The following is a 23309-nucleotide window of genomic DNA, read 5'->3' on the forward strand; positions in this document are numbered from 1 at the left end:
TTCTTCAGAAGTGTAAAAGAAAATGCGGATGCTAGGAATCTTAAATAAAAACACAAAATGTCAGAAACATTCAGCCAGTTGGGAAGAATCTGTGGAAAGAGAAACAGAGCTGGAGCTTCAAGTCAAAGATCTTTTGTCAGAATTATATTCTCCCTTGGATGGAGATATAACCAATGCTTAGTACTCCAGGTACTTCACATGTAGTCTCTCACCAGCATACTGTACAATTACTTGAAAGATTACTTTCCTTCTGTGCAACTATCTTGCAATTAAATCCCATTTAACTTTTGCCTTTCCACTTGCTGATTGTATCTGCATGTCTACCTGACCCATTTCCTGAACCAGTACCTCTAGAGGTGGGGTGCAGAGATTTTGCAGAACCTACAGCCCTCGGCTCTATTGGGGCTGCAAAGAAAAGAGCCACCAGGGGGCTATGGATCAAGAGGTGTGACCCATGGGTGAGTGCTGCAGGGACACAAGCTGGGGCCTGGTCAACCCTGGCTGGGTTGCCTGGGTAAGGGTGTTTGATGTTGAAAGACTCGAATCACCCAGGACCCCAGGTTACATCACTAATTATTGTGTTCCCGTGCATCCTAGAATGCATCTCAGCATCAAGATCCCTCTGTATGCAATTTTTCATTGGCAAGTTAAGAGAAGGACTTAAAAGTCATACAGACAAGCATATCACAAAAGTAATCAAGAACCCACAGACTTTTACCGTTCATATGAAGGTGGAGGCATAGTCTGTGTGAAATAACCAGCCAAGGTGACTGCACTGCATGAAGACTGTAATAGATCTTTGCTTAGTTACTTACGAGAGATGGAGAGATTTTCAATCAGTTGCCCCAGGTGATTAATTGTGATTGTAGAGTTTATGACAGTGAAAATTTGTTCTTGCTCAAAGCAGTGATTAAGTGCAGTTTTACAATTACTAGCCTTGATATATTTACTGTACTATTTCAAAATATAGGTCATTCTTTCTCTTTCTTATAAACACAGTATTTCTGTCTTGCTATGCAATTGGTTGTAGCAAAATTTGGAGTTTGTTTCCTGACTTCCCATTGGTAAGCTAATGGCCTGTTATTTGTCTATGCACTGGAAGCTTGATCAGTCAAAGATCTCGAACACGAGGAAATCTGCTGATGCTGGAAATTCAAGCAACACACATCAAAGTTGCTGGTGAACGCAGCAGGCCAGGCAGCATCTCTAGGAAGAGGTACAGTCGACGTTTCAGGCCGAGACCCTTCATCAGGACTAACTGAAAGAAGAGATAGTAAGAGATTTGAAAGTGGGAGGGGGAGGGGGAGATCTGAAATGATAGAAGAAGACAGGAGGGGTAGGGATGGAGCTAAGAGCTGGAAAGTTGACTGGCAAAAGGTATACGAGGCTGGAGAAGGGAAAGGATCATGGGACAGGAGACCTAGGGAGAAAGAAAGGGGTGGGGGGGGGGAACCCAGAGGATGGGCAAGGAGTTATAGTGAGAGGGACAGAGGGAGAAAAAAGAGAGAAAAAAATAATGATAATAAATAAATAGGGGATGGGGTACGAAGAGGAGGTGGGGCATTAACAGAAGTTAGAGAAGTCAATGTTCATGCCATCAGTTTGGAGGCTACTCAGACGGAATATAAGGTGTTGTTCCTCCAACCTGAGTGTGGCTTCATCTTGACAGTAGGGGAGGCCGTGGATAGACATATCAGAATGGGGATGGGACGTGGAATTAAAATGTGTGACAGTAGAGGAGGCCCCAGACAGTCCTACCAGGTGAGGCGACACTTCACCTGTGAGTCAGCTGGGGTGATATACTGCGTCCGGTGCTCCCGATGCGGCCTTCTATATATTGGCGAGACCCGACGCAGACTGGGAGACCGTTTCGCTGAACACCTACACTCTGTCCGCCAGAGAAAGCAGGATCTCCCAGTGACCACACATTTTAATTCCACATCCCATTCCCAAATGTCGATTGTACCTCTTCCTATAGATGCTGCCTGGCCTGCTGCGTTCACCAGCATTTTTTGTGTGTGTTGCTTCAGTCAAAGATCTTATTGTATGGTGAACAGTGAAAGATGACAACAGTTCTACAGACGCATTGTCAAAATTGTCGGGGGGGGGGGAGTGTCAGGGACTAAACTGGGCTGAAATGAACAAATGAGATCCATACGTATAGCCAGCCTCCAACTACACATCAGCAGAAGGCCACTATTGTTTTCTAGCATCAGTTAAATCTAACTTGCACTGTTCTGACACCAAAATTGCAGATGCTGGAAATCTGAGATAAAGACAAAGTGCTAAAAATGCTCAATAGCTCGGGCAGCAGCTCAAGTGAGGCAGAGTTAATGTTTTGGGTGAACAGCATTCAGCAGTGTTGCATAATTTAAAGCTGGCCTGATCCTTTGATTTGGGAAAGGGGGCAGGAACTGTGGATTTCTGGAGAAACCATTAGGCCTACAACAAGGAAGGGAGGGCATGGTTTTCATAAACAAATGGGAATTGTGATGTGGAGTTAAAAAAAAATAAAATGGAAATCTGAATTCACAGGGAATCTTGCATTCAAAAAGCAGCAGAAGCCAATCAGTATTAGGAGTCTAAAGAACAGTACTGTGTGAAATACAGCAGACTTGTACAATTGTTTCAAGATCAGTAACCGATTTCGCATCCTGTCAGTTACACCACTAGCCTAAATATACTGATTTTTTTCCACCACAACCAAATCCCCACCTCCCAACAGTACCGACTAATCAGCACTTGCGTCTTGCATTTGTATGTTTGCCTTCATCCGGTTAACAGCACCGCCACTCTCATTCCCACGTTCCAGTTTAAACAGTCCCGATGAAGTGTCTTGGCTCATAATTTCAACTGTTTATTCCCCTCCATAAATGCTACCTGACCTGATTTCCTCCAGCATTGTGTATGTGTTACCCCTTATGTTCCTGTTTTTCATCCTCCCAGCTATTTTTACCTTCAGACTCCCCTCCCCATTTGTTTTTCCTTTTGTCCGCCTCCATCTACCATCCATATGACTCTTTCTCCAAATTCCCTCCCTCCTCCCCCCCCCCACCTAGCTTGACCTGCCCACCATCCTTCCATCTTTCACCCCCTCCTTGGTCCGCCAAACACCTCTGGCTCCTGTCCCACTACCCTCACTCTCCTCTTACACTAACTACTTCTCCTCTCAGCTCCTTGTCTTAATGTAGTATCTCAACCCCAAACATCTACAGTTCTTTTGCTCCACACAGCTAGTGACCCACTCTAGCAGGAGATTCCAACGTTTGCAGTTGGTTTAAGGAAGAACATTTCCTGCCACAGGCAGAAATCTCCTGGTTATTTGAATCTAGCTGTGGGCTATTAGATTGTGAGCTACCTGTCTGTTGTGGGTAATCTTTCAGCTCAAGTAATTTTTCAACTGGAAAGCTACATTTCTCTAGCGAGGGTGGTTTGGTGACGTAGTGATCACCCATCTGTAAGGAGCTTGTACATTCTTCCTGCAACCACATGGCTTTCTTCCAGGTGTTCTAATTTCCTCCTACATCCGAAAAATGCATTGTAGGGTCAGTACGTTGTGGATGTGCTATGTTGACGCAGCAAGCTTAGCATCACTGGTGCACTGTGCCCAGCACAGTCTTCGTGGACTTAATTGGATGCAGCCTACGCATTTCACTGTATGTTTCAATTTACATACGACAAATAAAGCTTATATAATCACGCTGGCAAATTAAAATGCTACTCAATGGTCACTAAAGTATTAGTTCTTAACAATAAACCCAGCCAGTTCAAGCCAATTTGATCACAAACACTTCCTGATATCTGACCAAAGCAGAAATGGACAACTGCAGAATCCCTGGCTTAGAGGCACACAAGCACTATTTTTAAGTACACACCACAGAAAATAGTAATTTTTATATTTGATCACTCACCTCTTCAAACTTCTTTTCTTTGTAAACATCACTCTTTTTCATGAGGTACAGCAAAATCCAATCACACAGGAATGACGCCTAAATGCAGGGAAGACAAACTAATTACTCCAAGTATTTACACTGAAAACTAAACAAGCAAATTTAGTAGTTCACAGGTTAACATTTGAAAACCATGTAAAATATCTTTTATTTTTCAATGTTCACAGTAAATTTATTATCAAAGTAGCGTTTGTACAAATATGGCACCATATAGAATCCTGAGATTCATTTTCTTGCAGATATACTCAATAAATCCATACTAGAATAATAACCATAACAACATCAAAGAAGGACCACACCAAGTTGGGCACTCTGCCAGTGTGCAAAAGACTACAAACTGTGCAGACGCACAGAATAAATAAATAAACAAACAAACAAACAAACAAGACATAAATATTGAGATCATGAGACGAAGAGTCCTTGAAAGTGAGTCCACAGATGTGGGAACATTTCAATGATGGGGCAAGTAAAGTTATCCGCTCTGGTTCAAGAGCTTGTTGGTTGAGGGATAATATTCTGTTCCTGAACCTAGCGGTATGAGTCCTGAGACTCCTGTACCTCCTTCCTGGTGGCAGCAGTGAGCAGAGAACATGTCCTGGGTGGAGAGAATACTTGACGACGCATGCTGCTTTCCTGCGACAGTGCTTCTTGTAGATGTACTTGATGGTGGGGAGGGCTTTACCCACGATGAACTGGACCGTATTCACTACTTTTTGTAGGATTTTCCACTTAAGGGCATTGGTGTTTCCATACCAGGCCATGATGCAGCCGGTCCAGATACACTCCACCACACTTCTATAGACATTTGTCAAAGTTTTAGATGTCATGCTAAAACTTTGCAAACTTCTAAGGAAGTAGAGGCCCTGATTGTGCTTTCTTCGCAACTGCACTTGCGTGCTGGGCCCAGGACAGGTCCTCTGAAATTATAACATCAGGGAACTTAAAATTGCTGACCCTCTCCACCTCTGATCCCCTGATGTGGACTGGCTCATGGACCTCTAATTTCCTCCTCTTGAAGTCAATAACCAGCTCCTTGGTCTTCCTACCATTGAGTAAGAGGTGGCACCATTCAGCCTGATTTTATATCTCCCTCCTTCATGCTGATCCACTTTTGATGTGTCCTATGACTGAACAAACTTGAACATTGCATTGGAGCTGTGCTTAGCCACTCAGTCACAAGCGTGAAGCAGGCAGAGCAAAAGGCTAAGCACACAGGCTTGTGGGGCACCTGTGCTGGATGATGTTGCCAACCCAAAATGACTGGGGTGTGCAAGTGAGGAAATTGAGAATCCAATTGCCCAAGGGGGTGTTGAGGCTAAGGTCTTGAAGCTTATTGATTAGCTTTGAAGGGACGATGATATTGAATGCTGGGCTGTGGTCGATAAAAAAAGGTATGTATCTTTGCTGTCTGGATGTTTCAGAGTTGAGCGAAGAGTCAAAGAGACAGAATCTGCTGAGGACCTGTTGTTTCCGTAGGCAAATTGGAATGGATCCAAGTCTCTTCTCAGGCAGGAGTTGATATGTTTCATCAACAACCTGTCAGAACTGTGGATGCAAGTGCTTCTGGATGATAGGCCGAGATGGCCTGTTTCCGTGCTGTAGTTGTGATATGGTTATATATAGTCATTGAGGCAGTTTACCACTTTCTTATTAGGCACCGTTACATGTGAAGCCTATCTGAAGCAGGTGGGTACCTCTGATCGATGAAGTGAGAGGTTGAAGGTCTCAGAAAAACACTCCAGCCATTTGATCAGCACGGTCTTTAGCACTTGGCCAGCTACCCTGTTTGGGCCAAGTCCTGTTGGGGGCTCACCCTCCGAAGGCTACTCAGGTTAGCCTCACAGGGTCATGGGGGGCTCTGTGAAGGTTTCTCCATGTTGTGACAGTCAAAGTGAGAAGCCAAGGCATTGAGCTCATCTGGAAGTGGAGCCCTGATCTTGCCTGTGTCACTTGATTTTACTTTATAAAACGTGATGGAATTCAAGCCCTGACACAACTGTTGAGCATTCTTTGTTGATTCAAGTTTAGTCTGGAATTGCCACTTCACCTGTGAGGTGGCTTTCCAAAGACCATACCTGGGCCTCGTGTAACTTTCTTGGTTACAAGACTTGAATGCCTCTGATCTGGCCCTCAGCAGATTGCGAATCTCATGGTTCATCCAGATCTTCTGATTGGGAAAGCCTCTGAATGATTTTGTGGGGGCATATTCATCTACAACTGTTTTCATAAAGTCCACGACTACCATATTGTATTCATTCAGATCCACAAAAGAGTCCTCGAATACAGCCCAGTCCACCGAACCAAAGCAATCCCAGAGCCACTCCTCTGCCTCCTGTGACCACCTCTTTGTTGTCCTAATCTCTAGAGCTTTGCTCTTTAGCCTCTGCCTGTATGCTGGTGGGAGAACAACAGCCAAGTGATCAGATTTCCCAAGGCGCTGTCTGGGCATGGAATGGTAGGCATTCTTTATCTTAGTATAACAGTGGTCCAGTGTGTTGAAAGCTCTGGTGCTACAGGTTATATGCCAATGGTAATTGGGCAGGGATTTCTTCAAAGGAGCTTTGTTGAAGTCCCCGACTATGATTTGAAATGCATCAAGATGGATTGTTTCTTGTTTGGAGACAACATCGTGCAGTATCTCAACACTTGATTACAGTCGGCTGCTAGTGGTACGTAAAATCTGGCGAGGATCCATGGATAAGAACTCCCTCAGTAAATATAACAGGTGCCATTGCTTTGTCTGTTTGGCGCACTTGGAAGACAAAATTATTTCAGTTTGAAGCAGCAACCGTGAAGCTGAGAGAGTGATTAAAAAAAATGTGAAGGTCAGTCCCCTGAGGGAAACGAAAATATTAATGAAGACAAGAACAAGCTGTGACAACTGAACAGTTACAGGACAGCATAGGCGCTGAGGACAGTGTGTCTGACATGCATGGTGCATGTTCCGTTGCTAGCAGATGGATGTCTCGTGTGGCTAAAATCACATTGGTATGCATCAGAATGGAGGCTGCTTTAGCTGACTGATACGTAAGGCATCAGATATTGAGGGATAAGTGAGCCTTAGGGGAACAACCAAACCAACTTCGAAGAAGCCAGGAAGAAGAGGCGGAAAAGTTTTGGAGGAAGATGAAGGAGCTTAAGTTGCAAGATGAAATCACAGCCGAGATGGCCAGATTGGAAGTGCTAAGGACTTCAAGTGAGAAACGTGCTCCAGCAGAGCAGTTCTCTGGTGAGAGGTCCTATGTTGACATGGACCAGAGAAAATCCAGCATAATCGATGTCAAAATGGATACATTTGAGAATTAAGAGTGTATGAGCCACGAGTTTGAACTCTAAGGGGTCGTTCATTCTCAGCTTGTACCAAAAAGGTCTTCTGATGGTACTCTGAACATAGCCCATATACAATAGCACAAGGTACTTCAAAGAACATTTACTTACAGTGCAATGACACTGGTATTTTAGATCTAAATGCCATGCTGGAGTCCAGAAGGACAGGAAAGGAAATAACAAGCATAGTCATGCAACAACAACTCATTGCATCTCTGCCCAAAAGAGAGATTCAAATCTAAGATGGCGATCCATTGCAGTATCATTCACTTATAAGGGAATTCATGACTAGCATTGAAAGTAAGACTGAGGATTTTGGTCACCATCTCATTTTCTTGAACAGTACACTCCTGGAGAGCTTGTCAAAAGTCGTCAGCAGGCCTGACCAAAGCAAGGGTATCTAAAGGCCCAAGATTTACTACAGGAAAGTTTTGGTGATGAGCAGATGATCGCTGTGGCCAACATGGAAAAAGACTCTTTCTTGGCCACATATCAAATCAGAGGACATGAAAGCTCTTCAAGACTACAGTCTTTCTCTTAGAAGTTGTTGCAAAGCCATGGAAGACATGCAGACATGCATGAATTGAACGTGCCTGCTAATATGAAGATTGTTGTACGTTTGTAGATAAATTGTCCAATGAACTTAGTAAAGAATGGAGATTGACCATGTACGAGCTGCAGAAAAGGCACAACCGTAATCTTAGTTTTGCTGACATTGTTGATTTTATTGAAAGGCAAGTGGAGATTGCTGCACACCCAGTGTGGTGGAAAGAAATGCAATGCTACGTCACTGACAGTAAGTAAAGGAGTGATCAAATGTGGTCACAAACTCATTCTCTAGCTAAAGGAAATACCTTTGCCACGATTGTGGCTACTGTAGAAAGTGAAGCTGAAACTAAGCCCGGAGCTGACGAGAGGGTGGAGATTTGAAACGAGTGAGTACTGCCCTGATTATCTTATGGTCTTATCAGGCTGGTGATCATAATTGTTAACTTCCTACAATTCCAGTTCAGGTGAACTCTAAGAAGAGTAGTAAGACAGTGGTTACATGCTTTATTAGGATCATTTGTTTGTTTATGTAAATACCAAATCACTCAACCACATGGCAACAACTCAATGCGTATAAGCAAGCTAACATAGCAGGTTCAGTTGTTCAGACCAAATATCAGAATGGGGAATGGGGAAAAAATGTGATCTAAGTGACTGTGACTGTTGTTGCTAGATGGTGTGGTTCGAGTATCTCAGAAAACGCTGATCTGGGATTTTCACACACAACGGTCTCTAGAGTTTACAGAGAAGGAACCAAAAAACAACCAGCGAGTGGCAGTTCGGTGGGTGAAGACACTTTGTTAATGAGAGAGGTCAGAGGAGAATGGCAGACTGGTTCAAGTAAGAAATCAACACAAATATCCACACATTACAACAGTGTTGTCCTCCTGTGGTTTGGAGGCTTGCATGTCTAGATGCTCTGGAGAGCTACATTGGCTGGAGTCTGGGCTTTATACTTTGGCTCCCACTGAGTTCCACACTTGCAGCTCATAAAATTGCCAGTGAGCTTATATGGTGTACCACCAGTGTGAGCAGATGGGAGGGTGGTCAGATCAGGGAAAAAAAACCATAAATGAGTGGTCAGAAATGTACTTGTTTCATAAGGCAGAGTCAGTTGGCAAAAACCAAATCTAATGATTCAAATCTTCTCAGAATCGCTTTCTTTGGGCTAGACTTTACTTCACTTTGTCTTTCACTGACAATGCATGTCTTTAACTGCAGCACCTTCTCAACAATCCAAAGGCTCTGCTGCAAGGTCCTCAAACCATAATTGGCCTGAGGTAGAACACATGAGTGAATATTTAGGAGTATGTAATATTTTCAGGATAGGCAATAAGAAAACTGAAATGAGTGAGGCTGTCAAATAAAGAATCAAGCTACTGCAGTGATGAGGAATCAGCTTGAAAATGCAGAATCAGTTTGGGTAGGGATAGAGGGGTGGCTCTGTCCCTGAATCACTCTGGTTTTGTTAACCCCATGGTTGTTCTGCGCAGTTGCCAACTCCTTTGATCTTTGCCCTCCTGAAAATCACTTCACCGAAACCTCTTTCTATTTTCAGCCAAGCTTCCCTCTTTCCTAATTCTTCTTTTTGGTTCCCATCCCAAATCCTAGCCAGAGCCATGGAGTCACAGAAAAGTACAGCACAGAAACAGGCCCTTCGGCCCATCTAGCCTGTGCCAAAACCATTTAACCCACCTACTCCCATCAACCTGCACCAGGACCATAGCCCTCCATACCTGAACCAGCCATAAACCTATCCAAACTTCTCTTAAATGTTGAAATCAAGCTCGGATGCACCCAATCTATACCTCTCATAAATGTGTATACCTCAACCAAACCTCCTCTCAACCTTCTACATTCTAAGGTCCTCACCGATTCAATCTTTCCTCATAACTCAGGTCCTCTCCCACTCCTTCATACCTTCGCAGAGTTACAAGCAAAAATGTCCTGTGAGGAAATTGAGATGTGGCTCATCTGGCTTGTAGAGATCCTATCCTTCCCATGAAGTGGCCCGAATTGCCCTGCCATTTATAGCCGTCCTTCCTACACCATTTCTCTGAATGCATGTTCATCTACTTTTTGCTGGTCTACAGTACACGTGTCCATGTACCTCCAGGAAACTGATTATCAGACACTTAGAAGCAGTTGAAAGACATTTTAACATTAAAATAGTTTAGATATAAATTAGTTTAATAATATTTCACAAGACAATATGCATAACTTCAAATTAAAAGCATAAATATTAATGGATATAAAAGTCGGAGAATCCTTTGCCCCTCTTACCACTTTAATGAAGGTTATAATCCCATTCAAATGAATGGGCCATTTATACACAAGCTCAGAAGAGAGTACTGATGTTCATCCTGCCCCTGAGCTCACTGTGATCAGGAGCTGCCCAGGCTCCTGTGTTGAGTCCAGGGATCAAGCAGTGGATCAGATGCTCTGACATCTCTTTTACCAGTCACACCTTGCAATGCACAGGCTCAGAAGTCTGGAATGTTGTGATATGCAAACTAGAGCAAGCCGAACTACCCCACCACCACTCCGCAGAACTACCAATTGACTGTAAGATCATTCAAACCACTCAGTGACTATCACTTAACCCTACACCACCTTCATCTTAAGTAACACATTCAAAATGCTCTAAGAACTCAGTTGATGTTTTGGGCCGAGACCCCTCATTAGGACTGGAAAGAGAGATGAGGGGGAAGGGGGCCAGAAGGGGGAAGGGGAGGGATGGGGGTTGGAGAGGGGAAGGAATACAAGGTCAAAGTTGATAGCTGAAGCCAAGTGGGTAGAGGAGGGGGGAATGAAGTGACCCCTTGGAACTCTGCATCAGCCCAGAGTGAGTTTGTATAAAGATATTTACTACACAGGTGTAATAATCCAGTCCAATTTAAATAATCCCACTTCAATATGAAATTCTTGGCACTGCAAAAATGTACATACTATTATTTCAAACGATACCGCACATACCGTAATTAATCAGTGTTATATATAAACAAAGGTACTTACAATCCCAACTGATGTGAGGGCTGAAGCAACATTAATAACCAGTAGAATGATACTGAACTTTCCTGCCTAAAATGGAAAGTGAAGTACTTTAGTTTTTAAATTTATTTTAATTATAAATTTGGTTATTTCCACTTTTTACTACATTTGAATTAAAATGATGAACACTAATTAGAAAGCTTCTGACTTTGAACATGGCACCATAGCAATTTTAAAGTATGAAACAGAAGTTATTAGGTTGGCGCTTCACTAACCCATCGACACACAGATCTTGGATACAGCGCGTTTCGTGTGAACAAAGTCACCGGAGAGACCGAGCTTGTAGATCTGAAGTAGTCTTTTATTTGACAGAATGAGGCAGAGCAGGTATCATATTGAGACCCTTTTGGAGGAAGAGGCCTAGTCCACCCAATATTACATGATATTTTATATGCTAAAGATCAAAGGACAATTCTGCATTTGCAATGTATCTACTTTGCTTCCTTTGAACTGCGTACATCTTTCACACATTCTTCTTCACACCCACGCTCCAGACAACCAAAACGAATGTTAGCTCGCATTGTCTGCTTTTCCAACGAACTGTGGTTCGCATCTCTAGGAACCTACTGTCCAGAGCTGCACTTTAAATTTAATCTACAGTCCATATTCAGACCTGAAGATTGGTTGCTGAAGTTAATATTTTGCTGTACGCCCCAAGTTCAGAATATGCTCTAACACAGTGGTCTGGAGATTTGGGCTTTGCTTGGCATTGCCTTCGAAGGTGAGAAATGGAACTTTGACCACTGAAGATGATCACCTATGTATGGAGGAAGATAGAAATTCGAGAACTTGACGTTCTGTTAAAATGGCAGGTTAACATATAATTTCCTATAATTAAGAATCTGCAAGAAAATACAACACATTGGACTGGGCAATGGACTCAGATGACACTGAAAGTGGTAAAACAGCTCAAGGGTGTCCAGGCAACTACTCTCTATTCTCAGTTAAACACACTAGTTTTAACGTTTGAAGTTAATAACAAACAATTAAACAGTAACAGGTTAACTTGCATGTTGAGTCGGTGGTGAGGTGCCATGTTAGCATCATTTCAGGAGGTCTAGATTACAAGAGCGAGGATGTGATGCTGAGGCTTTATAAGGCACTGGTGAGGCCTCATCTTGACTGTTGTGAACAGTTTTGGGCCCCTCATCTTAGGAAGGATGTGCTGGCATTGGAGAGAGTCCAGAGGAGGTTCACAAGGATGATTCCAGGAATGTACAGGTTATCATATGAAGAATGTTTGAAGGCTCTGGTTCTGTACTCTCTGGAATTCAGAAGGATGAGGAGGGATCTCATTGAAACCTTCCAAATGTTGAAAGGCCTCGACAGAGTAGATGTGGAAAGGATGTTTCCCATGGTGGGAGAGTCTAGGACAAGAGGGCACAGCCTCAGGAAACAGGGGCGCCCTTTCAAAACAGAGATGTGGAGAAATTTCTTTAGCCAAAGGGTGGTGAATTTGTGGAATTTGTTGCCACATGCAGCAGTGGAGGCCAGGTTGTTGGGTGTATTTAAGGCAGAGATTGATAGGTTCTTGATTGGACATGGCATCAAAGGTTATGGGGAGAAGGCTGGGAACTGGGGTTGAGGAGGAGAGAAAAGAGGATCAGCCATGACTGAATGGTGGAGCAAACTCGATGGGCCACAGGGCCTAATTCTGCTCCTATGTCTTATGGTAAATTGTATTTTTAATTAATAAACAGTTATTGTTAATAACACACACAAAATGCTGGAGGAACTCAGCGAGTCAGGCAGCTTCTATGGAGAGGAATAAACAGTTAATGTTTCAGGCCACAACCCTTCATCTGGTCCAAAACATCGACTGAATGTTCATTGCCATCCATAGACCTTGCCTGACCTGTTGTGTTGCTCAGGACGTCGAGCACCTGCAGAATCTCTTGTGCTTACTGTTAATAATAAATTGTTTAATAACACCCATGTAAAGTGCCCTAAGAAGTTTCATGTCGGGAAACCACCAGATCCTTTTTCAGTTACCACAGTTTGTTTCTACAGAGTGGTAGCTGCCTGAAACATTATACCAGGGTGGTGTGCAAGCCTCAGGCTCAAGTTCATTATCATAGGATATAAACACTATGAAAATAAGCTTTCTGCAATACATTACAGATGTAATAAACATAAATTAACATAAATAATACATAACTTGCACAACAAATACAAACATATGAGTACGTTGAAAGAGAGAAAAAAACTTATAGACATGATAGTGGTGTTTAAGAGGCAGTTAGACAGGCTCACGAATATGCTGGAAATGAAATGATATAGATCACGTACAGGCAAACGGGATTAGTATAATTTGGCATCATGGGTGGTACAAATCTAATGAGTCGAAGAGCCTGTTCCCATTCTGTACCGCTCAATGATCCATGTTTAGAGCCGTCGTAAATGTTGGGTGAAAGATTTTTATTGCACTGGATAGATTTCCTGTTGTATTTTAACAAACTATGCGGAGATTTGGCACGACACCTAAAACTTTGACAAAGTTCTATAGATGTGTAGTGGAGAGTATATTGACTGGCTGCATCACAGCCCGGTATGGAAACACCAATGTCCTTGAGGTAGTGGATTCAGCCCAGTACAGCACAGGGAAAGCCCGCCGAACCATTGAGCAGATCCACATGAAACTGCCATAGGAAAAGAGCATCCGTCATCAGGGACTACCAACTATCCAGGCCATGCTCTTTTCTCGCTACTGTAACTAGGTAGAAGGTACAAGAACCTCAGCTCTCACGCCACCAGGTTCAAGAACAATTACTACCCCTCAACTATCAGGCTCTTGAACAAAAGGGGATAACCACACTTACTTGCCCATCCATTGAGATGTCCCACAACCAATGATCTCACTTTAAGGACTCTAGTTTTTTCATGTTCTCATTATAGTTATGACTCTAGATTTGCTGAGTATGAGAGCAGGAAAATGAATTTCAGGGTTGTATCTGGTGACATATATGTACTCTGCTAATACAATTTATTTTGAACTTCAAACTTTGAACAAATTGCTAAATAGCTAACTAGAGAGCTGATGAATGTTGCTATTATTTCTAAATATTTCTCTGACATCCACACTAGCCCATGTGTTTTCAGTAGGAATTTGAGTTAATTGAATAATACTTCATGAGTGTAGAACCTCCGAGATCAAGTCCTAATTACTTCTGGTGGCTAACGGAAAGTCTGGATTTTATGCAATTTCATAAACTTGTCAACAGCCAGAAATGAACCAACTAAATGAAACTTTGTATATCAAGCCAAAATGTGATAAGTTTAGTCCAAACTAGGTGACACCCTGGAATATATTATTTGTATCGTGTTATTAATCTGTATCAAAGAAAGATTTTAAAGCATTTTTAATGCTGTGCTCTCCCTAAACACTGCTCGATTACATTGGCCCATGACAGATTTTGCATTTGATGCGATGTAAATGTGTTTCAGTTAAAAATTCTGAAAATAAATCACTTATCAAAATGAGCACAATTTTGACCTTGTCATCCTCTGTCAAGGCATTCCACCTCATTGCATGGACAGGGGCTTCAACAAACTTTGAGTCTACGACTTGATTGGTCACTGACACGCCAAGGCAAAGCTAGGTTACCTCACCTGCTGCTGGCCAATTTCACTGAAATCAAGAGCAACACAACTTTGGGAACTTCTGATTGAAAAACAGCTTCCAGTCATTTCCCAATTCCACTCACATGGCAGAGAGACTTGTAAAACTGCCAAATCAGGAGTGTAACATTGCTCTCAAACAAAAGAGTTCTAACATCTCAAAATATTATTGTAAGGAGTGGATAAAATTCTGCTTCAGGCCAATTGACTAATATTTCCTTCCAAGCAATTATCTGTAAAAATATGTTGTTGCTAAAGCAATTTTATTCAACCTGGAGAAGAAAGCTGAGTTGAGATGTAATCTAAGTCTTAAAGATACTTTGCTGCGTAGATAATGTGGGTGTTTCCAAATTAATTTAAATTGTCTACCTTGGATTACAATAAAGTATAACAAGAATGGCAAGACTAGAAATCAAAACATTTCCAAATGAAGACCAGACATGTCAAATTAATGACTCAAAACAAAATGGGGATGTGATTAGTCAGGATGGAACAAAGGCATTTTAAGGGATATTGGTGGCAGAAGTGGATGAGGAACAATGTGGAGGATGGTGCCACCCTAATTCAAAGTTTAAAGTAAATTTATTATCAAGGTACATATACTTTGCGGCAAGCAAGGCACCCACCCCCTCCCTATCTTAACTGCATTTTACAGGAGCACCTTTGAGAGCATCCTGACAAGTTGCATCTCCATCTGATATGGGAGCAGTCGAGCATCTGACCTGAACTCCCTACAAAGGACTGTGAGAACAGCGGAGAGGATCATAGGGGTCTCCCTACCATCCATCCTGGACATTTATCAGGAACGCTGCCTATGCAGGGCCCCTAGTATTGTTGAGGATCCCACCCATCCATCCAGTGTTCTCTTTGACTTTCTAGCATCAGGCAGGAGACTACAATGCATAAAAACAAGAACGGTCAGGATGAGAAAAATTTTCTTCCCCCAGGACATTAGGTTTCTGAACTCCCGGCTGAACCGTATTCGAAGTGTCACTGGTTAATCTATTCTGTACCTTACAATATTTAATATTAATGCACTTTAGTTTGTTATTTATGTGTGATTCATCTGTAGACTTTACCTTCATAAGTCATTGTGTGTTATGTGCTTTACACCCTGGTTCGATAAAACTTTGTCTCATTTCCATATACATTATATATGTTATATGCATGTACAAATGTTTGTATATAGTTAAATGGCAATAAACTTGATTTGACTTGATATGTCACCATATACAACTCTGGAATTCATTGTCTTGCAGACATGCTCAATAAATCCAGAGAATAATAACCATAACAAAATCAAAATTTTGGGCATTCACACCTAACTGGGTGTTCAACCAGTGTGCAAAAGACAACAAACTGCAAATACAAAAAGAAAGAAATAATAATAATAAATAAATAATCAATAAACGTGAAGAACATGAGGAGAAGAGTCCTGGAAAGTGAGCCTATAGGTTGTGGGAACATTTCAATGATGGGGCAAATGTTCAGTGAAGTTATCCCCTTTGGTTCAAGAGCCTGATAGTTGAGGGGGTAGTAACTATTCCTAAACCTGATGGTGTGAGTCCTGAGGCTCCTGTACCTTTTCCCTGATGGCCGCAGCGAGAAGAGAGCATGTCCTGGGTGGCGAGGGCCTCCTATAATGGGTGCTGACTTCCTACGATAGTGTTTCATGTAGATGTACTCAATGGTGGGGAGGGCTTTACCTGTGATGGACTGGGCCGTATCCACTACTTCTTGTACTGGATACAGCCACTACAAAAGTCGATAGGAATACAACCTCCATCTCCATCCCTTTCCCATCTGTGGTCTCCAGCATTGTAATTATGGAGCCTAACACAATCTTGAACAGCACCTCATCTTGTGTCTGGGTAACATGCAATGATAAACCTTGAACAACCAATTCTCCAACACATGGTGTTTTTTCTGGACCAAACTTGAACACTGTAACTATTTTGGTCTTCCTTCCTGAGGATATATTTGCAGCTCTTGGCTCCATCCCTCCCCCTCCTGTCTTCTCCTATCATTTTGGATCTCCCCCTCCCCCTCCCACTTTCAAATCTCTTGCTAGCTCTTCCTTCAGTTAGTCCTGACGAAGGGTCTCGGCCCAAAACGTCGACTGTACCTCTTCCTGGAGATGCTGCCTGGCCTGCTACATTCACCAGCAACTTTGATGTGTGTTGCTTGAATTTCCAGCATCTGCAGAATTCCTCGTGTTTGCATATATTTGCAGTAGACTGGTTCTTGCCTATTGGAAATTGAGAGGCTAGAAGTTTGTTCTCTCTAGTTTGTTAGCATTGAATAATACAGAAAACTGAGATGACTTTGCAGGGTAGATGGAGGTGGGATACATCCCCTGGCTGAGGTGAATACACTTTTTGTTCTCATCAATTGATCCATCATCAGAAATCCTCACCAGCCAGGCCACGTTCTTTTCTCGCTGCTGCCATCAGGTAGAAGATACGAGAGCCTCAGGGCAGACACCACCAGGTTCAAGAATAGCTTCTACCCCACAACCATCAGGCTCTTGAACAAAAGGGGATAACTACACACACTCGCCCATCTTCTGAGATGTTCCCACAACCAATGACCTTACTTTAAGGACTTTTTATCCTGTTCTTTGATGCCCTTGTTATTTAATGCTATTTATTTATATTTGCATTTGCACAGTTTGTTGTCTTCTGCACTCTGGTTGATCTTTCATTGGTTCTGTTATAGTTACTATTCTATAGACTTGCTGAGTGTACCTGCAGGAAAATAAATCTTGGGGTTGTATGTGGTGACATTTATGTACTTTGATAATAACATTTACTTTGAACTTTGAACATTGAACTGACAGGGGATAGTCATAGTGACGATAAACTTTTTCATAAAGATACTGAATCAATATATGGTTGTGAAAATGATTGAATGTTTTAATAATTTATTGAATTACCTATCCACATCCACATTGCAAATAGAAGATTGGAAAGCAACATCATAATGAATAATATTCATTACATTATACTAACAGCCAGGATATTTTGCTGAAGAGTTTGAGAAGGAGATTTCACCTGTCTCTAACTGTATGAGTGACACTGGAGAAGCAGTAAATTTGATGGGTGTGTGACCTTGTCTTAGCTTACACTTAAATGGAACACACAGGAGGAAATCTGTGGACGAGGCAGCGGCATGATAGCAACTCTTTGCGAACAGTAGAGTACTATAATGAGGTTTGAGGTTTGTACTACTCTTTGCAAAGGATGCTGAGAACACAGTTACATAGTGTTCCTGTTATGTAACTCTAGGTTTGAGGTTTGTAGAGTATCTACACATAGCAGAAATCCAATTAACTGTAACACAGATACCTTTGCAGACAAACACAGTTTCCAAAGGGTTTCTGAGTTTCATTTTCTTTGAAACTGAGAAATTAATGCACCAAACTGGCAGGGACGCTAAACTAAACTGAGTCCTGATGAAAGGTCTCGGACTGTAATGTCACTGGTCGCTCTTTTCCACAGATGCTGACTTGCCCGCTGAGTTCCTCCAGCATTTTGTTTGTGCTGCTTTGGACTTCCAGCACCTAAGATTTTCTCCTGTTGGTGATTTTGCTACCACTGTGAAGTCTCTTTGAGAGATGCCTATCCATAAGAAGTTTAAATCTTCCCTTCGACGGGAGTTCAGTGAAACCCTCTCTCACTGCTCCCCCTCTGTGATCTCTGCAGCCTCCAAGAGCACCAATGAAGGTCCTGGCCTGAAATGGCAACTGTTTACTGTTTTCTATAGATGCTGCCTGGTCTGCTGAGTTCCTCCAGCATTTTGTGCGTGTTGCTTTGGATTTCCGGCATCTGTAAATTTTCTCGTGTTTGCGACACTCAACTAAATTGCTGGTTAGCTGAGCCAAGGGACTACCATATGTTTACAAATATTCTTTTGAGTTTAACCAGAGAAAACCAGCAACAGACACTCATGATGTAATAATTCAGCCTATATTGTCCGTGTGGGAGTCACATATTGTTCACAAAAATTGTGCACAGGGTAAGTTAAATGTAAATTGTGAAGTCAGCTCAGATGTTGACTGAATTTTGATTACTGTCTGCATGTTTGAACAAACCAAGGAAAGGAGCTAAAACAAAAGCTGACAGAAAAAGCAGAAGAGGCCATTATTGATGATTTAAGCACACCACTGTGTGCTAGGTCATGCTTATTTCCTAAATTACAAGAGCAACAAATCATCAAGAAAATTCAATTGATGTGAAATATTTTGTGAGTCTATGTAAAATTCAGTTGCGTTGAATTACATAAGTAAGGAATCTGGTAATGCAGAGCAGGACATACCTTTCTTTAAAGGTAGCTAACAAGGGATACACATCCATAAATCCTTGTGAGTTAACACCAGATATCATATTTTATCAGATGCCAAGAAAATTAGCTTCTTCTTCAGAAGAACGCTTCTTATTAGGAAAGGGCAGCTGGTGTCAAATACTTAAAGTTTTAATAGCGAAATATTTAATATTTGATAATTTTAATAGGTCCCAATCCATCATGAACTGGCTGTTTGGATTCAGACCTGGCTTGCCTGTAAAAAAACAGAGGGTAGTGGTGGAAGGGACTTGATCTAGCTGGAGGTGTGTGATTAGTGGTGTTCTGCAGGGATCTGTAGTGGGATCTCTGCTGATTTGTGATGTATGTACTGTGAATGACCTGGATGAAAATATAGATGGGTGGGTTTGTAAGTAAGCAGATGATATGAAGATTGGTGGTGTTGTGGATAGCATAGAAGACTGGCAAAGAACACAGCAGGATATAGATCTGTTACGGATATGGATGGAGAACTGGCATAAGGAGATTAACCAAGGTCAAAGATCTCGAGAAAGTCATCCACACCCTTATATCCTCCCGGTTGGACTACTCCAACTCCCTGTATACTGGATTAGTCAGTCGTCCCTGTCCCGCCTGCAACTGGTCCAGAACGCCGCAGCCAGGCTCCTGACAGGTGCCCGGAAGAGGGACCATATTACTCCTATCCTGGCCTCTCTCCACTGGCTGCCAGTACGGTTCAGAACTGACTTTAATAAAATCCTGTTTGTTTATAAAGCCCTAAATGGGCTGCGCCCCCTTATATCACAGACGGTCTAACCCGTTATTCTACTTCCAGATCCCTCTGGTCGGCTGACTTGGGGCTCCTGGCTGTCCCCCGATCTAAATTTAAGTTCAGGGGTGACCGCACTTTTGCTACTGTAGCCCCTAGACTGTGGAACAGCATTCCCCTCCCTACCAGATCTGCCCCCTCCATCAACTCTTTTAAATCCAGGCTCAAATCTTACTTTTATTCACTAGCGTTTGAATCCTCTTGATGTGGCTCATTTTTGGCTTGTGCCTCGGCCCTTGTGTTGTTTCTTTTGTGCCTATAAGCTGTGTGCCTTGTTGGTTATGTCTGTTTCTCTTGTATTTGTGATTTTAGCTATTCTGCTCTGATCTGTACAGCACTTTGGTCAACGTGGGTTGTTTTTAAATGTGCTGTATAAGTAAATTTGACTGACTTGACTAGGCAAATGTGAAGTGTTGCAACTTGGTAGGTCAAATGTAAAGAGACAGTACATTGTTAAGGGCAAGATCTTTAACAGTGTTGATTAGCGGAGAAATCTTGGGGTCCAAGTTCATAGCTCCCTGAAAGTGGCAGTGCAGGTTAGTAGGGCGGTTAAGAAGACATCTGTGATGCTTGCCTTTGTTAGTCCAGGCACTGAGTTCAAAAGTCAGGAAGTTAAGTTGCAACTTTATAAAACCCTAGTTTGGCCACATCTGGAGTATTGCATACAGTTCTGGTTGGCCATGAATGGAAGGATGTTGAGGCTTGAGAGAGGGGCCAGAAGAGGTTTACCAGAATACTGTCTGGTTTAGAGAGCATGTGCTATCATGAAGGGCTGGAGAAACCTGGGCTGTTTCCTCTGGAGTGATGGAGGCTGAGGGGAGACCTGATAGAAGTTTATGAGATTATGAGCGGCATAGATAGAGTAGACAGAAACACCTTTATTGCAGGGTTGAAATGTCTAATACCAGAGGGCATGCATTTTGGGTGAGAAGGGGTAATTTCAATGGAGATTTGAGGGGCAACTTATCTTACACGGAGAGTGGTGGGTGCCTAGGGGTGGTGGTAGAGGCAGAAACTTTAGGAACTTCTATGAGACATTTTGATGGATACATGAATGTGAGGAAAATGGAAGGATGCGCAGGCGAAAGTGATTAGTTTAGTTAGCCATTTGATTACTAATTTAATTGGTTCAACACAACACTGTGGGCCGAACAGCCTGTTTCTGTATTCTATGTTCTAAGTAAACAAAAATCAAGATATTTTAATATTATTTCATTTTAAATAGAGTCATCCAAAAATAAGAACACAACTAAACTGCAATGGTATTAGGAAATAACGCTTTAGTTCCGGGGCAGCCAATACATATTACTGACCACAACGATAGTCCATATCATCATTGTAGTCTGAATAGCTCTCTTACACATACTTCTATTGGATTCATATCCAAAGTACAAATCATAGGTCATTGTTTGACTCTTATCTATCGTACTTGGCTTCTGAACTTGCCAGTGAAATAATGATTAGTTCAAAAATCCATTACTTCCAGTGTCCATGATTTTCTGTAGAAACAGGTCAAGCAGGTCAAAAGCAAGAGAGTTAGGGAGTTCAAGAAGTACAAAGTTGAGGCATGGGCCCATTTATTGTGAGTAAGAGCAAAAGAAATGAAACAGACAGAGGCTCTTTCAGTCTTTTCCTGCCGTCTCCACCATTCAAAATCTCATTCAATAAGACATTGCTGATCTTTGATCTCAACAACACTTTCCTGCACCAACCCCATATTCCTCGATTTCCTTATCCAAAAATCTATCAGTTTCAGCCTTGAAGTCTTCAGTGACAGAACTGCCACAGTCCTCTTGAATAGAGAAAATCAAAGATTGCTTTCCCTCTGGGTTAAGAAATCACATTTCAATTGTAAATAGTCAGCCTCCTATTTTCAAACTGAACCTGGTTCTGGAAACCCCAGCTGCAGGAAAGCATCATCCCAGCACCTGTACTACCTAGACCGGGGTGCCCAACCCTTTTTATGCCACGGACCTTTATCATTAACCTAGGGGTCTGTGGATCCCAGGTTGTGAACCCCTGGTCTAGACCAGTTCAAAATTATGTGTTATCATCACTAGTTTAAAATTTTACAATGGAACATGAAATTTGGGAAAAGATTGACAGTGACAAGCATGAGAAAATCTGTAGACACTGGAAATCCAGAGCAGCACACACAAAATGCTGGAAGAATTCAGCACGCCAGGCATTATCTACCGAGAAGAGTAAATAGTCGACATTTCGGACCAAGACCCTTCATCAGGACAGCGATTGGGGATGGGGTTGGTACAGATACACCCAAGGACCTTAGACAGGAAAAAGGAGAATAGAGATAGAGATCTAGTCGGACAGGCTACTGGAACAAAGGAACAATTGAAGTCATAAAGTTATAAAGCCCAGAAACAGGCCCTTTGGCCCATCACATCAATGCTGACCATCTACACCAATCCTATTTGCCGCTTAACTCTGCATAAATTAATGATGTTGAAATAGAAAGAAGCATCAATGGGATCTTTTTGAAGCACCAACCTTTAGCCAAAGTTACTCACAGAACAAATCATATGAGTATCGGTGTAACCATCTTTCTGCAGAGGTCAAATAATCCGTAAGCAGTTACGTTATTCAATAATACTTCAGAATATAAAATTGATTTTACCTCACCGTAAACAATAACGTCAATTCTTATCCCAAATACTTTCGTTAGGGTCCTATATTCAGTATCGTTCTCCATGAAGTACCTCGTTTTTCTATCAGTCAGATGGAAAATTGCAAGAAGAGAGTTTATTATGGTGACAGAGTTTGCTTGAACATCACACCTGAATGTTTTTAGTTGTGCTTGACAAAGTTAATTAGTAACAACATGTTGCATAATCTTTGAATTTGTGGTTGTGCAAATTTTAAAGTGATTACTATAAATTCATCAGGAGAAAAAAGAACAACTGAAAATAAATTGCTGGTTTGTGTTCATTTCTGAATATCATACGTACACAACAGTATAATCAATTTCAACAGGAGTTATTCGTAAATTAATTGCCTGCTCTGCAGTTCTGAGAAAAGCATAGCTAATCTGTTCCTGGTATCCACTCCACCTGTCTAACCACACAACTCTTGACTTTCCTGTTCTCCACAAAATCTACCAATTTAGCTCTGGCTTGACACCTCCAGCACTGTTGGTTAGAGGATTCTGAAGATATAAATTCTCAAAACATTCCTGCAAACCTCATTCTTAATTGAGAAATGTTTTATTTTGAGAGTAAGCCCCCACCCCACTCCATTCAGGGCTTTTCCCAGTGAGGGGAAACACCCTCACAAGATCACTTGAGGAAATATGTCACAGAATTACATAGGCTCCACAGAAGATTTCCTTACAAATGTAATTCATGTTACATGAAGAAAATTGAGAGTCATAGATTTCAGCATCTCATATTGTTGCCGAAATCTCTGACTCTTGTCGTTTTTGAACCCTATCATAGCAATGATGAGCAAGGTGAGATTTAATACAAGTTTTGACATTGTTACGGAGAAGCAGACTTCACTGGTTGATAGATTAGTAAACTGAGCAGATAAAGGTAGGATTATGCCTCGATCAACCGTAAGACTAAATGAGACCATAAAGACATAGGAGCAGAATAAGGCCATTTAGCCCTTCGAGCCTGATCTACCATTCAATCGTACCTAATTTATTATCCCTCTCAACCCCATTC

The 23309-nt window shown here is 42.0% G+C and overlaps 1 protein-coding gene across 5 annotated transcripts in view; it reads right to left on the reverse strand.

Moving 5' to 3' along the window:
- Positions 1 to 23309, reverse strand: part of p2rx2 (purinergic receptor P2X, ligand-gated ion channel, 2) — an 89528-nt gene that overhangs the window by 5976 nt on the left and 60243 nt on the right. For 4 of the 5 annotated variants that reach the window (XM_072247486.1, XM_072247484.1, XM_072247483.1 and 1 more), the window contains exons 9-11: positions 22262 to 22352; positions 10842 to 10907; positions 3912 to 3989 (exon numbers count right to left, since the gene is read on the reverse strand). In XM_072247486.1, coding sequence (XP_072103587.1) covers positions 3912 to 3989; positions 10842 to 10907; positions 22262 to 22352 — 235 coding nt within the window. The remainder of the gene's footprint in view (positions 1 to 3911; positions 3990 to 10841; positions 10908 to 22261; positions 22353 to 23309) is intronic. The other variant, XM_072247488.1, reaches the window with a different exon arrangement.

Source organism: Mobula birostris, chromosome 31 (assembly GCF_030028105.1).
Source record: "Mobula birostris isolate sMobBir1 chromosome 31, sMobBir1.hap1, whole genome shotgun sequence".
Taxonomy (NCBI): domain Eukaryota; kingdom Metazoa; phylum Chordata; class Chondrichthyes; order Myliobatiformes; family Myliobatidae; genus Mobula; species Mobula birostris.